The sequence below is a fragment of the Ostrea edulis genome, chromosome 1 (assembly GCF_947568905.1).
Source record: "Ostrea edulis chromosome 1, xbOstEdul1.1, whole genome shotgun sequence".
NCBI classification, from domain to species: domain Eukaryota; kingdom Metazoa; phylum Mollusca; class Bivalvia; order Ostreida; family Ostreidae; genus Ostrea; species Ostrea edulis.
Window position 1 is genome coordinate 101,766,530 of NC_079164.1, and position 19,763 is coordinate 101,786,292.

Consider the following 19,763-nt stretch of genomic DNA (forward strand, 5'->3'; position numbering starts at 1 on the left):
AGTGCTTTTGTAGATGATGAATCACAAGTTTATATATACACAGGAAAAAAATCAAATCACATGACACTTCATGCAATGATACATTTTTCCAAGCGATGTCTCAGATAGCAGTGTGGCACAATGAATTTCATGTATTTGGTTTTGTTTATTTATTATTATTATTATTTTTTTTTTTTTTTACATGTATTTCAAATTTAGTTCAACATGAGCATAGCCGAGTTAAATAATGTCCATTTCAAGACGTATAAAACTCTTCGAATTGTATGCAAGAGCTTGTAAACATTTGTTATAGGTGGTACATAAAAAGCGCCTATAATTAGCTGGGAGAAGGGGTTTGTAACTAGTGGGGAGAGTGGGGCCTATAACCAAGAGTGGGACGTATAACCAGCTAAAGAGGGGTTTATAACCAAGAGTGGGGCCTATAACTAAGAGTGGGCCTATAACCAAGAGTGGGGCCTATGACCAAGAGTATGACTTATATCCAAGGATGGGCTTATAACCAAGAGTAGGGCTTATAACCAGCTGGAAGAGCAGGGCCTATAACAAAGAGTGGGGTCTATAACCATCTGGGAGAGTGGGGCCTATAACCAGCTGGAAGAGTGGGGCCTAACCAGCTGAAAGAGCGGGGCCTAACCAGCTGAAAGAGCAGGGCCTATAACAAAGAGTGGGGTCTATAACCATCTGGGAGAGTGGGGCCTATAACCAGCTGGGAAAATGGGGCCTATTATTAAGAGTGGGGCCTATAACCAGCTGGAAGAGTGGGGCCTATATCCAACTGGAAGAGTAAGGCCTATTACCAAGAGTGGAGCCTATCACCAGCTGATAGAGTGTCCCCTAGCTTAGAGAACGGAGCCCATAACCAGCTTAGAGAACGGAGCCCATAACCAGCTTAGAGAACGGAGCCCATAACCAGCTAAGAGAACGGAGCCCATAACCAGCTTAGAGAACGGAGCCCATAACCAGCTAAGAGAACGGAGCCCATAACCAGCTTAGAGAACGGAGCCCATAACCAGGTGGGAAGACCAAACTACAAACTACATCAGTCCGTTGTCTTTTCACACTTCACAAATGCTACATGCATAAGATACCAAATTTGACTATTTCCCAGTATTTCAAACCTTTCATACAATATTTGTCAGTTGTTTCCCCTATTTCAAACATAGGTGGCGCAAGACTCGTTTACGTCCTTGATGACTTCCGGTGTACATAAGATTTATAAGAGAGTGTAAGGTTTTTGTTGTGCAAATAGGGAGTGGGGGTAGAATTCCCGAGATATGAAGCTTTTAAAAAAATAAATTGGTTCATTGTCATCAAATGTGACAGCGACAACGATCGTTTTAAGTTCCGCTCAGCGTCGTGCGCTATAAACTTCAGTCTTCAGTTCAGTCCGACTTCACAGATATCTGATGACGACTTTGTTGCAGAAAGTATTTACGGGGGATTAAACATTTGCTCTGTAGATCGTAATATTCTGCATGAATGTTTTATGCTGAAATTTTATCTATCCTCAGTGATACAGTCATCAATGATCGTATAATTCTATGACCCCCCCCCCCTCCTTCTAGACTAGATCTATAATCAAACGGGAAATTTTAGTCATCAATATATAAACCAAGTATGGTACAAAAATACATTTCAGATGTCATTTAAAAATTAATTTTAGAGTTAACCAAGGTCGTCAAAATATGAATGAACGCGATTGCTAATAGCACCCCCCACCCCACCCCCACCCCTCCGCCGTCACTCGGTACGACGACGCGACTGTAATGGAGGGGTGGCTATAATCAGACTGTAACTGTAAGACAGTGAATATTCTTAGGTCTTGTTTTCCTATTTGATGACTGGATTGTAAATTAATTCCAACACTTTACTTTCATTGTTAATTTTGTTATAATTCCAAAAGTTGTAAAATATTGTTTGAATTTCAGAGAAAACGAGTCTGGATTCTTCAATAGTCAATACGTATGAAATTAATCAAAATATGAGATGAAATTGTCAAACTTTCATAACTTATCAAAGTTTGCATTATCATAGTTATGTTGTTATGTCATGTTTATCAACTGACCCACGGAAGTACAGTCCAATACGTCAAAGAAACGAATACCAATCCTAGCCAATTTTAACTGTTGACGCAAACCAGAAGAAAAATGCATCTCAAGAGATTAAGATATTTCTGAATTTTTTAGAAATAAAATTTGAATCATATCTACTTTTATCAAAATTAAATGCAAATTCATAAAGCTATAAATTTATCCAAGTGAAGTAAATTACAAATTTCACTATCATATATACAATGGTGTGTTTATAATAAAAGCCACACATAGGCCTATTGTTCATTGTGGATTTTATTTTTAAAAATCATTGCATTACGTTTTTCAATATTCACTTGTAACTGCGATTTCAATCTGAAGTATTCAAATTGACCTTCAAATTGAAAAGTGTACTACATTTGTTAAGTGATGTATTTTAGTATTAAATCAATCATATCATGAACTGTCATGGTACATATAAACATGATAAATCCTTATACATGAAAGTAAACACGGGTCAAATTACATGTCTGTAGGCTTACATCAGTTTCCTGCAACACCATGGACACACGTCATTTGGATACAACCATTCCTATACGCAGGATACAGTCGTGCTTTTCACGCAGAGTACAACCAACTCATAGTATATATCAATCATAGTATACAGATGGAGACGTGAATTTAGAAGTTGAAAGCTTGAACTTCCGTCTTCAACTTGCAATCCAAATTGTAATATTCAATTAAAATGTAGAAACTCAAAATTTTGAATCATTATTGTACAGCTAGCATATGGGGTAGTAAAATTTATTTGACCTGCCAATTTTTATGCTCTCGCTTGCCCTATGGACTAATAAAAAAGTTAACCGCAAACTGTTTACCTATCGTGACGTCATCACGTAAGTGATATAAGTTACAACACGCAAATAAACTGTTTAATGTGGTATGATATATTATGTACTCTGTACACATGTGCCTTCTCTATCGTGAATTTTATTTCATAAAGAGAAGTTATACATATACATTCACTATTACTACACATTTTAACAGCTTAATAATAGAATTTCAGATATATATGGATATATTTAATAATTGATATTCTTAATCTTCGATCGAGAAGGGGGGGGGGGGGGCACATATTGTTTTAAACATAAGCAATTCAACAACTAATAAAGAATCATGATGTATTTTATATTATATATTCAACCTAAACTACTGTTTAAGCATGTAAGGTTCACCACGAAGTAGTTTATAATGAAAAACGTTCAATATGTATTGAATGTCTTTATTTAATCGATGTGACAGAGAAAATTCGGTTACAGCTGAAACTCTCAACGTGCTTTCCTTTCCGCCAAGAGAGTCTTGGAATGCGTTTTCTGAGTTCGTCTCTAAGCGCAGTGAGGTCCTACGAACCGTAATCCGTCGTCGTTACTAAATATTCAACAACTTTCTAATCTAAACGTGTCCTTCCGACGCTCTCTTAAACTTGAGGTAAGAAACGCCTTGGACGTTAACGGATCGTGCGCCACCTGTAATCAAGGGCGAGTAATTTGAAGTTTTATTTGCCATTAATTCCATTGTAAAAGAGGCAAATAATAAAGAGGCAGTCTAGCTTTAAGATCAAGGGGAGTAGCAACCTAGAAACCCAAACAGCCTAATCTTACAATAATCAATATTCATCAAGTTGTATTTCATTCAAATCAGTCGTACTCTTTAACAAACAACGGAGACACTAGACAAAGTAAACAATCACAGTGTCAACATAAGAGGATACAATAATAAACATAATGTGTTCTCATCATCTCTTACTGCCAAGTAGTTATAGGATATACGATGTTGCTGAGTAAGACTAGAAGTCATGCTTTGTTTCATTTCAAAGGACTTCACAAGGAGGAAGTAAAAAACACCCACTTCTCTCTTCCTGTGGCGAGAGTTATCATAACTTGATAATCAAAAAATTACTCATCACTTCCCCAACCATAAGAAATTACTTCCGTCTTTCAACATAAATAAATTCAGTTTTCATTAATGACACAACAAAATACAAAGAGATCAGACCATTGAATTCGGATATGCAGTTCCACATTTCTTGAAAAACACTTGAATTCCGGCTTGCAGGAATCATTTATTAGTACACAGTTCTTTCTGAAATCACTTGACGACCAAAACATAAGTCAACATTTTTTGTTTTATAAATTTTGTTTTAATTAAACTTTATGAACAAGAACACTGTAGAAATATCACATGGTGTAAGATTTGAAATGTTTGTGGATGTAATCATGTCAGGCTGTCATGATCCCTTGTCAAACTGCTGTAGGAGGCACACCTGTCAAAAAACCAAGAAAACTTTATCACATTTGCACTACCCAGAAGTCAAAAACATATCAAAGAACTTAGATGTCCTGATAAAAATTCTCTATAATATATTAACAGGACGGTAAGAAATATTAGCATTTGTACTGATTTGATACTCTTTGTGAGTTTTGGGGAATTCATGGAGCTTGATATACTGTAGATCCTATCTAATGAGACTTGTCTGCGACTTCTAAATTAGATAAATTTTCTCCTTACAGTGACCTATATACTATTTGTCATTTACCGTGACCTATATACGATTTATAGATCATGATCGCTGGTCCCAACCTCGACTTATTGAGGAAAACAAGCAAACACCCCTGTCTGTATGTCTGAGTGGAACAGGCAGGAACTCAATCCTCTGCACACTGTTCAGAATGGGTGCACAAAAAGTGCAGTGGCATAGAGGGCCCTCTCAAAGCAAATCCTCACTATAAGTGTTTGCGCTGCGCTGGTGCGGCAAGACCAATAGACGGCAGACCAATGACGGAGGTTGGTATTGGTGACAGCACGCTTGAAGTAGTGACAGACTTTTGCTACCTGGGTGACATGTTGTCATCAGGTGGAGGCTGTGAACTCGCAGCAGATACACGTTGCAAGGCTGCTTGGAAACAGTTTAGAGAGCTGCTACCAATCCTAACCAACAAGCACCTACCAACAGCTACTAGAGGGCGTGTCTGGTCCTCATGTGTCAGAAGTGTGCTTATGTATGGCTCCGAAACTTGGGCTGTTTCTGCTATAAACACTAAAAAGAAATTGCAGCGTAACGACAAATCCATGATAAGATGGATCTGTTTGGTGAAGCCTGAGCAGACCATTCCGTTTGAATCCCTCCTTGCTCAAGTCAACTTAAAAAGTCTCGCATACATCGTGCAGAAGAGCAGACTGCATTGGCTGGGGCACGTTGAGCGCAGCACTGGGTGGATTGCTCGTCCGACAACTGAACGTACCAGCGGAGAGGACCACTGGCAGACCCAAACTGTCTTGGGAAGATGTCGTGAAGCGGGATAGGAAAACCCTGGGTATGGATTCCGTCAACCCTCATCATAGACAGGAATGGAGAGGAAGACTTAGATCGAGACTGGACAGTCAGGCCCCACCCTCAACAGAGGAATAATTGATGGCCTGATCATCAAATAAACTGGATATGATGATGATGATGAGATTAAGTCTGCTCCTTACAGTGACCTATATACTATTTTTAGATTATGTTTGCTCCTTACCATGACCTACATACTATTTTTAGATTATGTTTGCTCCTTACTGTGACCTACATACTATTTTTAGATTATGTTTGCTCCTTACTGTGACCTATATACTATTTTTAGATTATGTTCGCTCCTTACTGTGACTTATATACTATTTTTAGATTATGTTTGCTCCTTACTATAGCCAACATGTATATACTAATTTTAGTTTAAGTTTGCTCCTCACTACGACCTATATATCATTTTTAAATTATGTTTGCTCCTTACTGTGACCTATATACCATTTTTAGATTATCTTTGCCCCTTACTATGACCTATATACTATTCTTAGATTATGTTTGCTCCTTACTGTGACCTATGTACTATATTCATTAGCCACTCCCTGACCTTGTCTTTCAGTTGTTGACATCGTTGTAAGGCTAGTGTGAACAACATCACAGCTTCATTCAACCATTGCACAGAGCACTCAACCTTGAAGAAAAAGATTTACATCATGGTGATAAAATTTACATGCATAAAATGTTTCCATCTGGTGGGTGTATAGTCAATAAAATATCACGTCAACTGCAACAAACTCAAATATCAGATCAACATTTGCATAACTCATCAATATACAGCTATAAATACAGCTATATATATATATATATATATATAAAGTATAAAAAACTACTCAGTCTGTACAACCATACTAATGAAGTTACCTTTAAACTCTCAGAATTTTTAGAGTTCAAGGGTCATGCTTTTGCTAAAAATAGGTCAAATGGATTGTAACTGTAGCTCTGAATACACAACTACAAAACAAAATTCTGCTCAAAATCTGCAACAAAGAGGTCACAATTTGATTAGGCTAATCAGAGTCCTCTTTAGGTTAGTCCTTTGAATAATCTTGAATCCCTTGATTTCAACCAAGTTTGGTTGAAATTGAGCAAGTGGTTTTTGAGAAGCTGAAATGTGAAAAGATTACAGGCGACCGACAGATGGATTATGAAAACTTTACAATCACAGGCTTACAGCTCAGGTGAGCTAAAATGTCCCAAAACTAGGACAAAAGGACAGATAGAAAGGGGCAACACAATATGCCACCATCTTATGACAAGTGCATAAAAAACTGCGGTTCGAAGTTAGTGATTAAATGTTTAATGATAAGCATTAATTAATAAACTGTGTGTGCACAGCATAATATTGAATTTTGCCAAATCTAAGTAGTTTAAGACGTCTCCATATGAGTGAAAAATTCTCGAGAGGGACGTTAAGCAAAATACAATCAATTAATCAATCAGTAGTTTAACAATCAAGCTTTGTACAGATTCACTATATGTATATATACCTGATTTCGTGAATTGATTTCCAGCTGGTGTGTAGATGCATTGTTCCCCAGATGATAAACAGAAAGGATTAACTTGGAAGCATGGACATAAAAACTTAAAGCTACATCATTTGGCACAGACGGGCGAAGGGTTTGCTAAAAAGATAGCATGGATGACGAAGTTAAACTTGCATCAGGATGAAATTACATGAAGACTATCACTGGTTTCATTCACAGGCATCAAGTTCTATCATCGTTTCATAAATCAATCTAATAATCCTGACCATTTTGACGTAGTGGTCGACTTTAATGTAATGTATTTGTGATGGTCTGAGGTAGTGTATTTATGGTTGTCTGAGGTAGTGTATTTGTGGTTGTCTGAGGTAGTGTATTTGTGGTTGTCTGATGTAGTGTATTTGTGGTTGTCTGAGGTAGTGTATTTGTGGTTGTCTGATGTAGTGTATTTATGGTTGTCTGAGGTAGTGTATTTGTGGTTGTCTGAGGTAGTGTATTTGTGGTTGTCTGATGTATTTGTGGTTGTCTGATGTAGTGTATTTGTGGTTGTCTGAGGTAGTGTATTTGTGGTTGTCTGATGTAGTGTATTTGTGGTTGTCTGAGGTAGTGTATTTGTGGTTGTCTGATGTAGTGTATTTGTGGTTGTCTGAGGTAGTGTATTTATGGTTGTCTTGAGGTAGTGTATTTGTGGTTGTCTGAGGTAGTGTATTTGTGGTTGTCTGAGGTAGTGTATTTGTGGTTGTCTGATGTAGTGTATTTGTGGTTGTCTGAGGTAGTGTATTTGTGGTTGTCTGATGTAGTGTATTTGTGGTTGTCTGATGTAGTGTATTTGTGGTTGTCTGAGGTAGTGTATTTGTGGTTGTCTGATGTAGTGTATTTGTGGTTGTCTGATGTAGTGTATTTGTGGTTGCCTGAGGTAGTGTATTTGTGGTTGTCTGAGGTAGTGTATTTGTGGTTGTCTGAGGTAGTGTATTTGTGGTTGTCTGAGGTAGTGTATTTGTGGTTGTCTGAGGTAGTGTATTTGTGGTTGTCTGATGTAGTGTATTTGTGGTTGTCTGAGGTAGTGTATTTGTGGTTGTCTGATGTAGTGTATTTGTGGTTGTCTGAGGTAGTGTATTTGTGGTTGTCTGAGGTAGTGTATTTGTGGTTGTCTGATGTAGTGTATTTGTGGTTGTCTGAGGTAGTGTATTTGTGGTTGTCTGATGTAGTGTATTTGTGGTTGTCTGAGGTAGTGTATTTGTGGTTGTCTTGAGGTAGTGTATTTGTGGTTGTCTTGAGGTAGTGTATTTGTGGTTGTCTGATGTAGTGTATTTGTGGTTGTCTGATGTAGTGTATTTGTGGTTGTCTGAGGTAGTGTATTTGTGGTTGTCTGATGTAGTGTATTTGTGGTTGTCTGATGTAGTGTATTTGTGGTTGTCTGATGTAGTGTATTTGTGGTTGTCTTAGGTAGTGTATTTGTGGTTGTCTGATGTAGTGTATTTGAGGTTGTCTGATGTAGTGTATTTGTGGTTGTCTGATGTAGTGTATTTATGGTTGTCTTGAGGTAGTGTATTTGTGGTTGTCTGAGGTAGTGTATTTGTGGTTGTCTGAGGTAGTGTATTTGTGGTTGTCTGATGTATTTGTGGTTGTCTGATGTAGTGTATTTGTGGTTGTCTGATGTATTTGTGGTTGTCTGAGGTAGTGTATTTGTGGTTGTCTGATGTAGTGTATTTGTGGTTGTCTGATGTATTTGTGGTTGTCTGATGTATTTGTGGTTGCATTTACCATATTTCTGTTATACAACAGTTCCTCCAAGGACTTCCTTTTAGGAAATGCTAAGGCAGATCTTCCCTGGTTCAAGCTGTCTATAACTTTGTCCAGGAGCTGTAACAAGTCAATCGTATAAACAAAAATAAACATAAAATGTCTCCCCTTCATCAGACTTTTCTTAACTACAATGGACTTCAGGTATAATGAGCTCAGATAGCACAATTTATCACTTATAAAGAGATGATTTCTTAGTCTCATATTGTTTCTTTAATGTTTCCATTATGACATGATTGCTACACATAGCGATGTCCCCCACCGCCGCAAAAAAAGTTGAAGCACAAAAGTCCCATAACTCCTGTAAAAACTGTCGAATCAAAATGGCGGTGTGATACGATCAACTACACATGGTGACTAACAATCCTACAAAATATGAAATACGTTGAGCAGTTTCCAAGGAGTTGCGTCCACAAAGTGAAGTGGGACGGACAAACAGACACACGGACACAGGTATTTCTATGACCCCGACCCCTTCCGCATTATGGTGGTGGGGGGGGGGGTAACAGACAAAAATTCATGGTTATTGGGATTTCACTGATAACAAGATTCAGTATATGATGAAATTCCATCTTTAATGAGGTCAACATCTTTGCTGATCAGTGCACAGCACTAGTGGACATAACAGATTTTTGAATGGTTGATTGTCCCTGCTAGTACTCCGTAGATAATGGCAATCTTTGCACGTATATGTATACAATTTCACATTATAATGATGTAGTTAATGTGATCAGAAATAATAACTTGTCTTTGTTGCAATGTTCACTTCTGTCATGGCTTTTAATATGAAAAAGGCCCTTTGTTCAGAAACAAAAGTTCGAATAATTACTAGAAGTAGAAATGAGATTAAAAACATTGAGTAAGATTATGGAGGAATATGGATTACTATTAGTGTTAAGAGATTGTCAACGATTGTCAGCCATTATGACGATGTAGAGTACCTCCTTAAGCACAATTCTGAAGATCAAAGATATGATTTCACTGAAACAGAGAAACCTAATAGTGTATACATGGTTTGTGAAGGCAACATTTATATTTCTTGTCAAAGTTTAGCTTTTACATCACAAACAGGCAACGATCTGAGTTAGAAAACTTTCTTTGGGCTGTGCATGAAGCTAAAAATAAAAACACTATCATATGATGACATTGTAACAAGATGGGAGAAGAAAATGCAACATACCAGACCAGGATTCGAACCCAGGCCCCCTGAATCTCTAGTCAGGTGCTCTACCAACTGAGCTATCTGACTAACACGATCGAACATGTCTGAACACCACATCCCCCCGTCTGTTGTAATGTACTCACCAGAATGACCTGTCTGTTGTAATGTACTCACCAGAATGACCTGTCTGTTGTAATGTACTCACCAGAATGACCTGTCTGTTGTAATGTACTCACCAGAATGACCTGTCTGTTGTAATGTACTCACCAGAATGACCCGTCTGTTGTAATGTACTCACCAGAATGACCTGTTTGGCTGATGTGTAACGGTCTCTTTCTTCTTGTTCCTCTATTGTGTTCATGGCACTGTACAAAAAATTTGTGGCATCTTGGATCTGTCAAATAAAGCATCCTAAACCTTAATATTCCCTGACTCATAAGGCCTACAAATAGCAAATAGCAAATCTTCAAAAAGAAGAAAAATATGAAGCTTTTTTGAAAAGGATCAGTGCATTTCAAAATACTTGTCATGTGTAGAATAAATTTACATAGCAATACATATATCTCGTTCTGTAGAATGCTGTGTCAGCTTTTTATAAGTCATCCTTTGGAATGCTGTGTCAGCTGTTTATAGAATGCTGTGTCAGCTGTTTATGGAATGCTGTGTCAGCTGTTTATAAGCCATCCTTTAGAATGCTGTGTCAGCTGTTTATAAGCCATCCTTTAGAATGCTGTGTCAGCTGTTTATAAGCCATCCTTTAGAATGCTGTGTCAGCTGTTTATAAGTCATCCTTTGGAATGCTGTGTCAGCTGTTTATAGAATGCTGTGTCAGCTGTTTATGGAATGCTGTGTCAGCTGTTTATAGAATGCTGTGTCAGCTGTTTAGAAGCCATCCTTTAGAATGCTGTGTCAGCTGTTTATAGAATGCTGTGTCAGCTGTTTATAGAATGCTGTGTCAGCTGTTTATAGACTGCTGGAATTACTTAATGCCCTTACCTTTGATCATCTATGTTAATCGTTGTTCTATAACTACGATTCTTTTACCTGTTGTAACCATGAGATCTCTGGGTTTATCATCGTTCTATAACTACGATTCTTTTACCTGTTGTAATTTCCACGAGACCTCTGGGTTTATCGTTGTTCTATAACTACGATTCTTTTACCTGTTGTAATTTCTACGAGACCTCTGGGTTTATCGTTGTTCTATAACTACGATTGTTTTACCTGTTGTAATTTCCACGAGACCTCTGGGTTTATCGTCGTTTTGTAGCTATGGTTGTCTTTACCCTGTTTGTGTTTAAAGCTGATGTCCTACAAATACAGTCATCAGACATCAATTAATGACACAAAAAGTCCTGCTACCCTACAAATACAGTCATCAGTTAATGACACAAAAAGTCCTGCTGTCCTACAAATACAGTCATCAATTAATGACACAAAAAGTCCTGTTACCCTACAAATACAGTCATCAGTTAATGACACAAAAAGTCCTGCTGTCCTTCAAATACAGTCATCAGACATCAATTAATGACACAAAAAGTCCTGTTACCCTACAGATACAGTCATCAGTTAATGACACAAAAAGTCCTGCTGTCCTTCAAATACAGTCATCAGACATCAATTAATGACACAAAAAGTCCTGCTACCCTACAAATACAGTCATCAGTTAATGACACAAAAAGTCCTGCTGTCCTACAAATACAGTCATCAGACATCAATTATAATGACGCAAAAAGTCAGTTCCTTCTTCATTCTGTTTCGATGTGAATTCTTATATGCATATACTGTGGATCACCTTTATTTTGTGAGACCTTATTTTCGTGAGGATATGATGACGCATTTATTCAGGAGACATAACTTTCGAGAATTAAGAGTCTTGTACACTGTAGAAATATTGAATTTCAAAGAGTCATAACTTCGCGGATTACCATTTTTGGTTTGGTCCATGGGTACAAAATTACTCTGAGTTGCTTATGGCTTACATGAAAATAGCTTATAATGCTTTAATTCTGCTGGTATGAAATTTTGCGTATTTTATGTGAACGGGGACTTTATATCAGAAAGAGGTTCATTAAGTAATAATTAATGTACATTTACAGCATCTTAAAAAAATTAGTTCTCACAATTAAACTTTAAAAAGTTTAATTGTGAGAACTAATTTTTTGTTTTAAATAACCAGATATTAAATTCTATAATCTTTAATAGTTCAATGAAAACAGATATTACATTCTATAATCTTTAATAGTCCAATGAAAACCGATATTACAATCTATAATCTTTAATAGTCCAATGAAAACAGATATTACATTCTATAATCTTTAATAGTTCAATGAAAACCGATATTACATTCTATATTCTTTAATAGTCCAATGAAAACTGATATTACATTCTATAATCTTTAATAGTCCAATGAAAACCGATATTACATTCTATAATCTTTTTATAAGTAGTCCAATGAAAACCGATATTACATTCTATAACCGGTAACAGTCCAGTGGACAGCCAAGAGTTTGCAATGATCTAGTAAAAAGGTATTTTAAGTAATCTCAGACTACAGGACCAGCGTCAAGCTCCATCACTAAAAATTAATCTGGCAGCTCTATTTTACATTGAATCAAATTGGTAATAAAAACCACAATCTTGTTCTATATGAAGATGAAATGACTGACCCCTCCTGAGATCCTGTCCCCTTCTAATGTTACAACACACTTTACAGATCCGTTAGTGCCACTGTAAATAAAAGCAGAGATTGTAACTACAGTATCCAGTGTCAGTATTAAATCTATAACAGGGAGCTGATTAAGATGTACTCACTTTGCACAAGTCAGAAGCAGCCTCTGAGGGGTCACCATACATTTGCTCTCATCTGAAAAATACAAATTTGGGATTAAAAAGTGTAGCCATTTTGATACGGCACCCCCACTTTTTGTCCCCAATCAAAATTCTAATTACATATTCTTCTTACAACTGTTCAAAATGCATACTATTAGAGAGGAAAATGGGATAAAGGGGAATTATGTTGAAAACAAGGGGAATAATGCAGTAACACGAAAGTCAGAGTGAACACTTAATGTCCTGTATAGAAACAAGCCTTACCATATCCTGGCCGTGTTGGGAAACGCCTAGAGCACTCCTAGAATTGACAAAAAATTGGTAAATGTGAAATGTATATATATTAGCTAATTGAACACATCTATATGGTTTCTTTATAAATAACATGCATTAGGAATTGCCTTACTTCAAAACACCTGTCAATATTTTAAATGCAATAATTATATAAAACTTCTTTTCATTTAATTCAACCCATTCAGTTGTCAAGTTTTCAATCAAATAAATTAACCCCCCCCCCCCCCCCCCCCATCATTTGTAAATTCTGATGTAAATGTATCTCAAGTTTTCCTAAATAATTCTAGACTATAACAACAAACAACAATACTTATTATATATACCATACAGCAAAAGCAGTAAAGAAAACAATTGTACAATTTTACAATGATAATAAAAACATCAGATACACTGTAATATCAACAGAAATAAAGTAATTAAATAACAGAAAGTAAAGTATATACCTGTACTATGTTCAACACAAACATTAGTCCAGTAGCACACATACAAGGTTAGTACAATGTCGACTAGATGATTATAAACTCTGGATAGTATGATGGACTAGCAAAATATTACAGAATTTAGGAGTTCAAATGTTTTCTTCTAATAGAATGTTGGTCAATTGTCCAATTTTTGCTCGCAGTTTATGAGATATTAAAAATTGCTTTTATACACTGGCAACCCATATCTTAACAAGCAAAGGGCCTTTGGTTCATTTTGCTCCCCACGGAGTGGAGTTGACTGAAAACCCTTAACCTGCAAAGATTTAAAATAGAAAGAGTAAGGTGAAGGTCACATTGTTTTTCTTGAATTAATGTATTCTGAACATCAAGGTAATTATGCAAATCATCATGTGAGAATGCACTCTGAGAGCATCTAATATTTCCAAAAGTTGGAGGAGGGAGGAAACCACCTTAGAGTTTTTGGACCTGTGACACATGGATGAGTACATTTCTGGCAGGAACAGTTGAAATTTGAGTAGTCCTAAAGACAATGACCTCCATAAAGTTATGTGTCAAACCATGAAATATTTAAAAACAGTTACTTCAAAATCTTGCAAAACTTGACAACTTTTAACTTCATAAATTTCTAGAAAACATATTAAATAGCACAGTAGAATTTTTCTGAGATTTGATTTACAAAATGAATAAGACTGGAACAGCAAGCCGATATACGATAGCTACAGCGAAACCATTAAACCAAGCATGAAGTGTGTACCACCACAACATCAATTAGAGGTAATGAATGATACATAAGTACACAATGATAACTACAACTAATTACATTTATAAATACAAGAAAATATATAAACAATTTAGTGAAAATAAACAATTCAAAGATCTTCTAATATTTATCGTTACCAGCAAAAGGACTGCAAAAAATATATTTCTTTGAATCCACTAAGAATGATTTTAATTCTTTGAAAATATTGAATACAGGTCTTTCCTGGCATTTCTATTCCCTGGTGAATGTGTCCAAGAAAATCAATGAACTTGAACTTGTATTGATTGCATTATTTTTAACAGATAGTCCAAAGTGATCTTTGTGTCTGCTCTGCTCCCTGACCAACATGAAAATGCTTAGCAATAACATTATGACTCAAATTTTTACATACTGTCCCCCCAATTATGGGGTTATAAACACTGGCTTGATGGACAATATCAACATTTGTGATTTATTTTATCTTTGAAAATCTTAGAAAGTTTATCACTGCATGCATCTTACCCACAGAATGCTGTTAATTTCCTCCAGAACCTTGTGGACTTGGTCCCTCAGAAGCCAATCTAGTTCTTGTCTCTACAAATCACAAAATGTATTGTGCTCAATCCTTTTGTTATTACATCTAGACAATAAAATATGTTCAAATCAAGCATGTACAAATAACAATAGCTATCATCAAACTTCTTTTCTTTTTTTCTTCATATATATATATATATATATATATATATATATATATATATATATATAAAAGCACAAAAACAGTGTCGTGGCCTTTTCAGTGCTTTTATATATATATATATATATACATGATAGTATATATATATATCAGTGTACATGTATGTAAAAGGAATGGAGAAAATGCTGCTGGCCAGACCTGGATTCAAATACATGTACAGGCACCCTGAATCTCTTGTCAGGAGTTGTAAAACTGTCCGATCAACTGCAATCAAACCTAGCTGACTGCCACATTATCAAAGGATTTTGTACTGTATTTTAAAAAACTAACTGTTCAAGGACTGGTCTATGGCTCCAAATGAAGTTAGAAATCACACTGATTAGACCAGTATTTAAACCTCCCTGTGGAACTCCAGTCAGGTACTCTACCAACTGAGTTATCTGGCTGATGGCAATCCTTAAATGTCTTCACACCTTCAAGACTAATCTCGGTTTCAGTCAGTTCTAGCAATTAATGTGCACTTAGGTGACACTGCTGTTCGCTTCAAATATTAAAGTGATTTGACTGTTAAACTAACTCCCTATCACTATTAATGCTGTTTTACTTACCGTCTAAATATGTAAATTCCATAAAATAAACCATCACTAATTTTTCCGTTCAAATGAAGACTTCTATGGTGCAATATTTTATCTCCCAAAATTGAAGAGTTCCTATAGTTTGTTTTTTGAATTAGCAAAATGCAAGTAGGTATGTAGAGATATGATGAATCGGTAACTAGATTAAGCAGACTATAAGAACTCTTCAATTCCAGGAGATAAAATATTGTGACATGGAAATCTTCATTTGAACGGAAAATGTAGTGCCTGTTTTAATTTTGGGATTTTTATACCTAAATGGTAAGTAATACAGCATTGATAGTGATAGAGAGTTAGTTTAACAGTCAAATCACTTATTTGATGCGAACAGCAGTGTCACCTAAGTGCACTTTAATTGCTAGAAGTGGCCGAAGCTGAAAGTAAATTTCCAGACATAAATTATAATGGACTGCTCCGAGATTCGGTGAAGGCGTCAGTCCAAATATTCAGCCGAGCCGAACCTCAACCGAGATTACTTCAAGAGTCAAGACATCAACCCATTCAGGACCTTCATCCCCTGGCAGGCAATTTCACCTGAGGTTTCAGGAGCTGCTCTACAGAACCAAATGTAACAGGAAGGGGGGAAATGCAACAGACATGACCGGTATTCAAACCTGGGCCCCCTGAACCTATAGTCAGGTGCATTACCAACTACTGAAGCTATAGATCTGGCAATTAGCGACTGAACCTGTCTGACCTCCACAATTGAAACATACTTCATCTAGTTAATTCCCTTGTTGTGTGCTAGATGATTATGTTATCATTAAACAGGTTGGGAACACTTCCCCTATAGCGAGATATTCTCGCTAAAACGCAATTATCCCTCTCTAGCGAGAGTAAACATATCCCGTACAACCGAGAAAAACACCTGTGGAATATATCTCTTCATGTTTCATGTGAAAAGAAGAAAAAGTGCTAAAATGTCTGATACTTCTGCAAATATATTAATCTAAACAAAAACACTCATGACATGCATTGGATTTCAGACTGCTTCCCTCCTACGCAGCAACTTTGATATGAAATTTCTTGACTATATATGTTGTCAATTTCATAGAAAAAAATTGCATCATGTTGAGTGTGTGTCGCACTTATTCAGCGTTGCACAGGATTTGCCATTATCTTCAATAAAGACGCCAACACACCTGTTTATGGTAATGTTTATTTCTCTATAAAGAGGGATAATCGCGTTTTAGCGAGAATATCTCGCTATAGGGGAAGTGTTCCCAGCCTGTTAAATCTAGAATCCTCCCATTTTTCATAATGTAACTGGGAGGAATCTTGTTTGCTTATCACAACTGTATTTTTATTGAAAACTACTTGATTTTCAGGACTAGGCTAAAGGCGACCATGGCGACTTTAGGGTAAAGGGGGCGTAGCTAAAGTTTATCAGCCTCAAGTTGAACATAAAACGTTGTTACAGAAAAAATTGACCTGCTAGTCCTAATTCCCTTACGTAATTCATGATTCAGATCAAGAAAGATAAACAAATGCTGTACAGTGTACGATAGAACCGAACAGTCAGTGACTATTTGAAAGAAACTTTTCAACAATGTTTATCTCCTACTTATATTAACACTACATAACACAAAAAGAAGTGTTCAGGATGTAATTGATTCTTTGTAAAAATTATAAAAAGCAACATTTTACATCGTATCTGCCTTTAGACAAAAGAAAAAGTTACCAAAGTATCGAGCTCGGCATCGTCCTCCTTCGTGGCGTCCATGACAGTTTGTGTGAAGCAGTAGTTTTACCTCCTTTATGAGAGAGCTCTTCTAAAAATTCAAGTGGTGGATCTAAAGCGTTTCAGGAATCCTTGGAATGATTTTCTGGCGCTTTTTCTTTTGTTTTTCCTAACTATGTGAAAACAGCCACTTGTCGAAGCAAAAAAGATTAAAAGGCTGGGTCACCCATCATTTGAGAAATTCAGCCTGATAATTTTTTTTATATTATAATTATATCTATTTAAATAGAAATATTTTCCTCTGAAGTGGTTATGATATGGTTGTTTGCTTGATACCAAACATAATAAAAACGATGTCTTTGAATTTTTCAATGATTATAGAAGTATCTCAGTTTCTTGTCCCAAAGAGACAACTTTTTCTTGGTATCTTGACATAGGCGGATCCAGGAATTTGTGAAAGCACTTGATCTTTTGGCTACTTTTCACAATCTCCACCCCCACCCCATTTACACCTTTTGCTTGTGTACATAACATTTTAGGGGGGGGGGGTATCTTGAGACTTTTTATGCATGAAAATGCTTTGTGTTATTTACTACACTGTACTTGTTTCCCCAAGTTCTAGTCATTCTTATCGCTATACTCAGATCTGATTCTCCAATTATTTTAAGATATGATCAATTCATTTGATGCGTGCAACAATTTAATTAAAGATCTCTTCAAATGATTAATGATATCTTCAATTCTGAATTATTGTGCGCATTAATTCATTTGATGAGAGTAATAACTTATTTAATGCGCACATTAATTCAATTATTGCTCTCTTCAATTGAATTAATGATATTTTTAATTCATTTTAAGAGAGCAATAATTCTTTTAGAGAGAGAGGAACTATATAATTAAAGATATCTTCAATTCAACATATCCACAATTGAATTAATTATCTCTTTATTATTTTTATTATACCGGTAGAAGGCCAATCTCTAAAGCTTACAAAAAGCGTGAAACGATTACGTAAATCGAAAGAGGAATGAGATAGACAGGGAATTCACACATTTCAGAGAAATTATTGCCACAAAAAAAGTTATCAAAAGGGGGGGGGGGGGTAATATCCATACTTCATCAGGTGCCTGTGAATACAAGTCGTGAAATTCATCGACTCAAATGACTGAAAACCAACTTTTATTCACCACTTCATTTCGCGATTTACCTGTAATAAACTTATTCACGGCGACTAATTTTTGCGATAAGATCATTTTGAAGAAATTCGAGAGACGTTATATATAGTCCTAAGTGACTGGTTCAATTCACGAGGACAAGGTTTTCGCAAACCTCACGAAAATTTCTATCACGTGAATAACAGTTGGTTCACAGTATCAAAAACATTTTTTGGATTTAACAAAGACCTTTTTGTTTAGCACCTTATATATAGCATATATCAAGAGATATGATTTAGACATCGTTACATAATGGTGTAAAAGTACAATGAAGATTTTTACTTTTAAATGTGCACGTTCCAATCAAGCTAAGTGACACGCTGTTGTTGGAACGATAGTAAACTTGTAATCATACCACTATTTTTTGCGGCGATGATTTCTCCAAAATGTGTCGATTCCCTGCCAATCTTATCTTTCTTTCGATTTATGTAATCGTTTCGAACGTTTTTTGTAAGCTATAGAGATTGGCCTTCTACCGGTATATACACATTTCAGAGAAATCGTCACCGCAAAAAAAAAAAAAAAAAAAAAAAAAAAAAAAAAAAAAAAGAAGAAAGAAAGAAAGAAATTAATATAAAAAAAAAACCCACCAAAAAACCGGGGGGGGGGGGGGGGTAGTATCCATACTTCAGGCACAGGGGCTCGGTTGTTAGATATTGAAGTTTTGTATTATTTGTTCCCGAATAATAAATTGAAGTTTTGCATGATTTGTGTCATCGTCGGAAACCCACGGTTGATTACGCTTCGTTCCTCTCTCCATCACGAGAGGAACGAAGCATAATCAACCGTGGGTTTCCGACGATGGATTTGTGTCCGAATAATAAATTATATAAATAAAATCCACCACCAAAATCCGCTTTTTTCGAGGTTTTAAAAAAGGTGTATCATGTGTACATTATTATTTTTAATGTACACATGATACACCTTTTTTAAAACTTCGAAAAAAGCGGATTTTGGTGGTGGGGTTTATTTATATAATCTATTATTCGGACACAAATCATGCAAAACTTCAATTTATTATTCGGGAACAAATAATACAAAACTTCAATATCTGACAACCGAGCCCCTGTGACTTCAGGTGCCAGTGGTCCTAGAGTCAGAACTCGGAGGGGGGGGGGGGTATTCAAAATTTTGGTTCATTCCTTTCTGTTTTCCTATATATGCATAATTTTAGCTTTTGTCAAAGTTTCAAATGTCTCTGCTTCATTTTATATAGTATCAGAATAATTAAAGAAATCTTTCAAATGATAGACATTTTAAAAATCATTATGACGAATTTGGTCCCACCCTGGTAGCCCTACTCTAGGATCATCAAATTTACAATTTTGGCAAAGGGTTTCCTGCTTCATTCAGTT

The 19,763-nt window shown here is 36.1% G+C and overlaps 1 protein-coding gene across 1 annotated transcript in view; it reads right to left on the reverse strand.

Annotated features, from left to right (window-relative positions):
- The window catches only part of LOC125664807 (uncharacterized), a 59,323-nt gene that overhangs the window by 19,539 nt on the left and 20,021 nt on the right, over window positions 1-19,763 (reverse strand). Inside the window, exons 7-15 of the mRNA XM_056145329.1 lie at window positions 17,195-17,257; window positions 14,707-14,778; window positions 12,973-13,009; window positions 12,691-12,742; window positions 12,546-12,606; window positions 11,101-11,187; window positions 10,175-10,270; window positions 8,676-8,774; window positions 5,940-6,061 (exon numbers count right to left, since the gene is read on the reverse strand). Coding sequence (XP_056001304.1) covers window positions 5,940-6,061; window positions 8,676-8,774; window positions 10,175-10,270; window positions 11,101-11,187; window positions 12,546-12,606; window positions 12,691-12,742; window positions 12,973-13,009; window positions 14,707-14,778; window positions 17,195-17,257 — 689 coding nt within the window. The remainder of the gene's footprint in view (window positions 1-5,939; window positions 6,062-8,675; window positions 8,775-10,174; window positions 10,271-11,100; window positions 11,188-12,545; window positions 12,607-12,690; window positions 12,743-12,972; window positions 13,010-14,706; window positions 14,779-17,194; window positions 17,258-19,763) is intronic.